The 8,384-nt window shown below is 49.4% G+C and overlaps 1 protein-coding gene across 1 annotated transcript; it reads right to left on the bottom strand.

Moving 5' to 3' along the window:
* Window positions 1–711: 711 nt before the first annotated feature.
* C2H10orf82 (chromosome 2 C10orf82 homolog) lies at window positions 712–6,285 on the bottom strand. The gene is given in 6 exon segments (XM_032895552.1): window positions 712–755; window positions 758–829; window positions 916–1,013; window positions 2,234–2,420; window positions 3,561–3,779; window positions 6,231–6,285. Coding segments are annotated over 6 exon segments (675 nt in total).
* Window positions 6,286–8,384: the final 2,099 nt, after the last annotated feature.

Raw genomic sequence — 8,384 nt, 5'->3', positions numbered from 1 at the left:
AGAAGAGAGACAGGCAGGGTTTCAGTTCCTGGGTTTAGGGTCTGAGGAGAGAGAAGGTCGAGAGAGGAGGAAGCAGGGTTGGCCAATTGGAGTTAAGAGCTCCCTAACTTGGGGTTATTGATGGGGAAATAGCATAGAGGGTAGCTACCTGCCCAGCTCTAGTGCTGACTAAGGTTTATTATAAATACAAATATGTGTGTTTGTCTGGGAACTGAATAATCAAAGGTGGGGTAGAAGCCCCAGATTGAGATAAATATTTTCTACAGCACAGTCACCCCAACAGCACCTACCCACTCCCCAGAGTGGCCTTTGTGCCCGCCAGGCCTCCTCCCACCCCCGTCCCCAGCTCCAACCCCATGAAATGAGCTGTCTCACTGAAGCTGCCTCCAGAGAGTCTTTCCACCTGAGGTCTTTGCTCCCAGCAGTCTGGCCTTGATTTCCCTCTCAGGATCCACAGATTATGATCAAAGCAGACTCCCAAGCCAAAACAAACAAACAAACAAACAAACAAACAAACAAACAGGCTTAGTATGCTGAGATGTAGCCTCTGAATTCTCTGACTGTCTTAGGCGACAGTGCTAATTACTGGGGCAGCAATTAAGGGATTCTTATTAAATCTCCTCATTGCCCAAAAGGGGCTGGTTTCTATGCAAGCACAGCAGGTATCTCTCCTCCCTTGAAGCTCACATCTCCTGGGAAGAATGCAGGACTCTAGCTCTGGGCAAATTTCTTTGCCCAGGATGTTGGCTCACCCTGCATGACAGATTGGACCAATGAGCACAGCCACAGGGCCTGAGAGCTTGGTAGTTCTCCATTGGGAGTGTTTGACCTGGAAGAGAAAGACCACAGGAGCTGCACACAGGTGACCCAGCTGAGCAAAGGGGCCAGAAGGAAACAGTGCCTCCCTTGCCTTACCTGGCACAAAATGTTCTGGGTATGGGGGTGGGAGGCCTTGCAGCTGTAAGACTTTAGGAGAAGGGTGAAGAGGCTGTGCGGAGCTCACACTGTATGTTCTGAAATGAGCAGAAAGCATGACGTCACTCCTTCTAATATGAAGCATAGCGTGCAGGTCCTGAGCAAGCATAGTGCCTTTGTCCTAATCTTTATGAGCTTAGGATGCTAAGGTCTGGAAATACCACCCCTGTCTCTCAGATGGTAAACAGAGCGAGAGCTGCCTTGGGCATTGCTCCCGTGTCCCAGCCACCTCCCTCCCCTCAGCATCCCCAAGAGCATATTTGGAGGTTCTAGCAGGGAACACAGTAAATTGGTCCTCTTCCAAAAAGGAGGCAACTTTAGGAGGGGAGCAGAGATGGAGGAAGGGGACACCACCCAGCAAGCCAGGTCCCACGAATCAATCCCAGCGATCAGTGGGGTGACAGATGTTACAACCAATCACCCCCATTTTTTATTTTATTTTATTTTATTTTATTTTTTTTTGAGGCTGAATCTCTCTATGTAGCCTTGGCTGTCCTGGAACTCAATACATAGACTAGGCCCTCAAATCACAGGGATCTGCCACCTCTGGACTGCTGGAACAGCAGGTGTGCACACCACGCGCGACTCCCTTAGCATCTTAAGTCTTAAGCCAGTGCTGAGATCGGCACTTCTGAAGGGACTCTCGCCAGCTGGGTGTAGCAAACATGTCCTGTGTCCCCTATTCCCTCCCCTTGCTAAACACCATTAGATTGCATTTCTAAAGCGAGCTACCAAGGTCTATTCCCTTATTCGGCCACTTCTTCCTCCTGGGACTGACTACCAAGGTCCAGCTACCAAAGAATTGAAGCCCAGCCATCAAAAGCCTCCTTAGAGGCGTCCAAATTAACCTGTCCAGTCAAAATTAAACGCCTGACCCTAACTAGGGGTTTCCCCTTGTACCTTGATAATTTGCCATTTGCCTTTGCCCCGCATCTGTCTCCCCCATCCAGAGGCAATCCTTTGTCTGCCCCCCTAGATAAATGGTCCTTCCCTGGTCTCTCTTGTTAACCTCCCCCCCCCCGCCCCATATCTGCTGTCTTTGTCTCTTATTCCCTGTCCTTTGTACTTCTGGGGTAAATAAATCTCCTTTGTGCTGAGAACTTGGTCTGTCTGATGTTCCTAGTCCTTCCAAGGCACAGGCTGCCTGTAAGAGTGCCCTGCTGTCCCTGCCCCACCCCTGCCCCACCCCGGCCCCACCCCCACCACTGGTTCAGCTCCCTAGATGCTGCAGTTTACATGTGCCATGAGCTACACTTACTTCTCATAAGGTTTCAGTTGAGCCCTCTTGGCCTGCTCCACCAAACCCAGGAAGTCCTCGTAGCACTTTCTGGCCATGAGGGTATACCTTGTGGCACAGCCAAATTCAGTGACCTTGGCTCTGGGCAGGTAGCCTGCCCAGCCAGGGATAGGGGGCTCCCTGAGTGGTTTCTTCTGGTTTTTGCATTCTGTAAGGAGACAGCAAGGGTCCTGAGAGTTTCAGAGAAGCACAGTGGGAATAACTCCCAAGCTCCCTGTCATAGGAACAGTTATCCCAGGAACTTCTAGGCCCCACCTAGGGCCCCACTGTGCGCCAGTCAAACCTAGGGCCCCACTGTGTCTCAGCCAAACCTAGGGCCCAACTGTGTCTCAGCCAAACCTAGGGCCCCACTGTGTACCAGCTTCTCTCCTAATATCTCCTTTCCTTCTCTCATCAGCAGCCTTGGAAGCAGACACTACTGTTAGCTCCACGTGTTACTTCTGTGACAAGTTCTGAGACACTGCCAGGAAGTAGTGAGAATAGGTCCAAGGCACACCAGCTCTCAGATCCTAAATCCAGCAGAGTCTCCAGGTGCAGGAAAGCACATCAGAATCAGCACCAGAAGCTGTCATTAGGTCCTGATGGTGACACTGATTGGCAGGGTGGCCAGAGACACCGAGTTCCAGATCAAAGCTGGACAGCACCGTAGGGAATACCTAGTCCATCGTCTCTGCACATATAAATTATTGAATGTTCTGGATAAGTCCCTAAACAACTTAGTTTTAACAACTGGGCTGTGTGCCTCTGTGATGTGTGTGTGTGTGTGTGTGTGTGTGTGTGTGTGTGTGTGTGTGTGTGTGTGTGTGTGTGTGTGTGTGTGTGCACGCACGCCTGTTTGTATTCCCATACTTATAGAGGCCAAAGGTCCACACTGAATGTCTTCTTTAGACAGTCTCGCCTTATTTTTGAAGCTGGATATCTCAGTGCCTCAGATCAATTTGGCTATGCTGGTTGGTCAGCAAGCCCTTGAGACCTACCTATGCAATGTCAACAGTCATATGCCACCATACATGGTTTATGTACATGGGCTCTGGGAGGAATCAAACAAGTCCTCAGGCTTGTGCAGTGAGGACTCTACAGACTGAATAATTCCCTTCCCCTCCACACGGGCCCCTTCCACTCCTAATGGTCTCCTCCACATGGGTTCCCTTCCCCTCCACGGGGTTCCCTTCCCCTCCACAGAAGCTGTGCTCATTAGGTGCTCTTTCTAGCTGCACAGTGGCCTGCTGGGATCTCTCGCAGGTCCAGCTATAAGAGAGGCTGATTTTCTGTTTCGGGGAGGCCGTACCCAGAGTCAGGGGGTGGTACTTCTTGGCATACTCGTGCAGCACCCACAGGACCGTGTCTTCAGAACAGATGGGCTTCAGGGGCCGGGTGTTGGCCACAGAGCAGTTTAGGCTCTGCTGCTCCTCCTTGTACCTCTGCGTCCTCTCCTGGAAGGCTTTCACACAGGAATTCATGCGGTCCTCGACGGGGCTCTCCTGGCAACTAAGCCATGGTATGAAGCCTGGGGGAGTACAGGGAATCACAGCTGGCGTGAGGTGAGGACTCTGCTACAGTCTGAGAGCCTGCCTCTGCACCCGCCACCACAGCCCTCCACTTGGCTCCCCTCCACCACCACCAACGCTGTGTTTTTCCAGAGGCCATTAATATAAGCGGTGTTGTTGTTTGCAACATAGCTAGGCCCTCCCAAGGCTGCAGAAAAATGACCTTGAAGCTGGGGAGGGAAGGTCCATTTCAACAAAGGCGATGACAGTCGTACACTTTGATGGCAAAGCCCCCGATGTCAGGCTGAACAGCAAATGGGGGAAGCATTTAATGGGCCCAAATGATAGTCTGAGGAGTAACTGAAATTATTCATCTTTTTGTGTGTGTGTGTGTGTGTGTGTGTGTGTGTGTGTGTGTGTGTGAGAGAGAGAGAGAGAGAGAGAGAGAGAGAGAGAGAGATATTTTCCTTGACATTTTCCAATATGCAATCTGGGATCTTTCTTGCCAAACCATAGGGAAATTGCAGATCCATTAAAAGCAAGACTATAACATAAAAAGGTAAATTCATTATCTGCAAGGCCCACCCCCAGGACAATTTTTCACCATTTCCTGCAAAATAACATGTAATCATTACAATTAGTAAGGGTAAAACACAACTATTTATTTCAACTGGATGCTGAATCCCTACGTGCTGTGGTGCCACAATAAAACCGTTGAAAAAACAAAAAACAGAAACAACTGAGGGGAACTGGTTAAGAACTTAGTGTTAAGCTGCAAAGTAAATGAATGTCTCTCCTTCCTGAAGCTTATTGCTTTCGCCTTTGTGGCTTAAGAAAGAGAACCATGCTGTGGGAATGAAGGAAGCAGTTCTGACTCCTGTACTCAACAAGAACGCACCTTCTAGAAGAATCTAATTGACTCACCTTGACAGGGCCGAAGACCAAGATCCCTCATCTGCTGTGGTTCAAATATAAAATGTGTCTCCACAAGCTTGTATGTCTGAAACTTGGTCTCATGGTACTGTCTCCCCGGGGAGGTTGTGGAGGTGGGGTCTGGCTGCAGGAAGTGGGCGGCTGAAGGTGGGCTTTAAGGTTTATAGCCAAAGACCACTTCCTGTACTCTCTCTGCTCCTTGGTCCATCATTATGTAAAGTCCCATCCATGAGCCCTTGCTGCCAGGCCGTCCTGCCCACGATGGGCTGTACCCTCAAACGGTAGCCGCAATAAGTCCCTTACACTGTTCCTTATCAGGTACTTGGTCACAGCAACATCTGTACACCAGTCATCTCCCCAGCTGCTGGCCAATCAAGTGTGCGACGCTGTGGGGGAGCCACAGGAACTCGGGGCCCTCTGTGAAGTGTCGTCTCTACCACCAGAACCTACTTTTATCTACGTATCTTATGTATGTGTATTCACACACATGATACTCACATAACCTAACACAAGACATCTTCCTGAGTCTTGATGAGGACCATGACACTTACACAGGTATGTGCATGTCCTTTAATCACCAGAGCTCTCCATGTGATTCGGTAAATTGTTTCCCCCATATACACATATCCAAGTCCTTAAACCCTGATAGCTACAGGCATGGCCTTCTGGGGAAATACGGTCTTAAAGATATAATTAAGGCGCTAAAAGCAAGATAATTCCAAGTCTAAGCTGTCCTCAAAGCCAAAGACTGGTGTCCTTAATTGAGAGAAGGGGAGATAAACTGGAGACTCAAACTCGCAAAGTCCATTTGAAGAATCAAGAGCTGACGGGGCTGGTGGCTATTTCACAGGGTTCATTCCTTGCCTAAAGAAGTGTATTTACAATTGTGTAGACAGTGGTCAGGGAGGTGTGAACTAAATCTGAGCCCATTCTCTTAGCTAGCTGGCTGAGCCTGGTAAGCCTTGGACTATTCCCTCTGAGAATAGCCCCCTCTGAGAATAGCCAGGTCTGAAAACTGAGGGCCCCACTGACTTCATCACTTATTGGGATACTCACAGTTCTCAGTGACTCAGAAACCTCAAGCGGAAGAATCTTTAGGAATGGAAACCAACTGTTCTTGACTGTCAGAGATAAGGGTTCTTAGACATAGAATTTCAGGGCTACAACCTCAGGAAGACACAGGAAGGACTGAGAAAAGTAAGAAGGTACCCTTGTGGGTGATTTGGGGAAGCTGAACTTGGGGAGGACAAAGTCCCAACTTCTGTACTGTTTGTCTATCCTCAATCACCATGTGTAATCCTTCTGTACAAACCACCCAGGGGGGCGTTAAATGCTTGTGGTATGCCCAGCCATGTCCTGCAAGATTTGGCCTAAGTAATGTCTCCTCAGTTATCCAAAACTAGTCGTCTCCCTCTTGCAGCACTGGGTGCCTTCCATGTGTATCTTAGAAGCTGGAGTACTTGCACGAGCCCAGTTAGACGCAGACAATGCTCCAAGACAAGCCAGAGACCAGGGCCACTGTTACGAATGCCACTTACCACAGTATCCTGGTGTGATGGGTAGCTTTCTCATGAAGGTCTTGGGAGGCTCCATTTTACGCTGCGGTGAAGGGAAAGAACCAGGAAGTGACCTCCAGAGTCCCCGCCTGAAGGACTTACTGAACATGTACAAGAGTTCTTAAGTGTTAAAGAATGACTTTGTCAGGGGCTGGGAAATGAGAGCTATGCCTCCATCACACACAAGGCTAGATGACAGAGTTGCCGTTAGGTATAACCCAGACAGCTGGTACCAATGGTTCAGTACCTTGTATGCTTATTGCAGATCTCCACCTATGAGTGTATCACTTTCCAGAGACACCCTTCCTATGACCTTAAAACACCCATCCATCCATCCAACCACCCATCTACCCATCCACTCATCCATCCATACATACATACATACACCCACCCATCCATCCACCCACCCACCCACCCACCCATCCATCCACCCACCCATCAACCCATCCACCCATCTACCCATCCATCCATCCACACACCCACCCATCCACCCACGCACTCATCCATCCATCCATCCATACATACATACATACATACATACATACGTACACCCAACTGTCCATCTACCCACCCATCCATCCACACACCCATCCATCCACTCACCTACCCCTCCACCCATCCATCCATCCATCCATCCATCCATCCATCCACACATCCACCCATCCATCCACCTACCCACCAACCTATCCACCCAGCCAGCCACCCACCCAGCCACCCATCTACCTATCCACCCCTTCACCCACCCATCCACCCATCCACCCTCCCATCCTTCCTTCCTTCCTTCCTTCCTTCCTTCCACCCATCAAACTGATAAACTATGTGCATATTCAGCCATGAAACAGGTGTCAATATAAAGATGAGTAAGGCCCAGGAATCACCATGTGAGAGCGCATGTAACGCTCATCAAACTTGCATAGAGGGGAATGATAAGAAGCCATTTCTCCACAGCGCACTCTTAATTCAAGCAGACTCTGGTAGCAACTTGTGTGGCTAAGTCCCTTTACTCTCAGAATATCTGACAATGCCTGATGTCATAACTAGGGAGACAGGATGCTACTGGTATCTGTGACTAGGTCCCTATTCAACTTTATTCAATGCATATGAGGCACCCCCCTCCCCAACAAAGGCTCAGAGCACATCTGTCTTGGGAGGATCTAAAAACCACAAAAACACTGATGTGGAATCCAAGGAGGGGAGGAATGGAGGTAATAAGTGTCCATTCAGGTACCAGACGCATAGAAACCACCTCTGGAGCTAATCCCGTCACTCACCAGGGATAATCAATGGTCTCCCACAAAGAGCCAAGGTTTGTCTGTGGATTCCGTGGCTCATCTATCCTGCCAAGCCAGTGCCGCTCTTTAAAGTGATACTTTTGAGGCCACAGCCTGAAGTAGAAAGGGAGGCAGGGAACACAAGTCAGTGGTTGAAACAGCCCAACACCGTGTAGGCAAGAGCTATGGAGGTGGGACACATCCAAGGTCCACTTAACCTCTGGCACTGTGCACCTGGTGCCCAGCAGAAGGCTGGTTTTAGACTGTTCCTGGCTGAGAACCCATGTCCAACTCAACACTGATCACCTGCTGGCCAAATTCTCAGACCTTTACAGGCAGAAAGCAGTGAATCTGAATCCTCCCAAGAGCTCCATAACACAAATACTATACCCATTTCCAGATAAGGATCAATAAAAGACAACAGGCATTTATAGAATACTAGCTTTGGGTCATAGGTGAAGGGAACTGTATTCTTGTTTACACACTACAGTGTCAGAGGGGTGTCCATTGAAGTTACCACACCTAACAGGTGGGGAAAAAAAAAAGCAAAAAACAGAGCATTGAGGTATGTTGTTTCAATGCTCTGGAGAGGGGCGCGGGGGAGGAGCAAAGGCTGTTAAATTCCCCGGGGTTGGGGCAGGAAATGCTGAAAGAGTGTGAAGCTTGGGTTAGAAACAAGCCACCCTTTAGGAATAGGAGTAGAAAGGAGTTTGGAGGGCTTCAAAAGGCAAGCAGGACAGAGATCAGGAGAAGAAAGGATCTTTCTCCACCCACTTCCCACGGGGTCCATGCTCTTACGTGGGCAAGCCTGAGCGCCGCCAGGAAACCAGGCAGCTCCGCCTTCCCACAGGCTCTTCCAGACCTT

The sequence above is a fragment of the Rattus rattus genome, chromosome 2 (genome assembly GCF_011064425.1).
Source record: "Rattus rattus isolate New Zealand chromosome 2, Rrattus_CSIRO_v1, whole genome shotgun sequence".
NCBI classification, from domain to species: Eukaryota; Metazoa; Chordata; class Mammalia; order Rodentia; family Muridae; genus Rattus; species Rattus rattus.
This window is presented reverse-complemented; position numbering and strand designations above follow the sequence as displayed.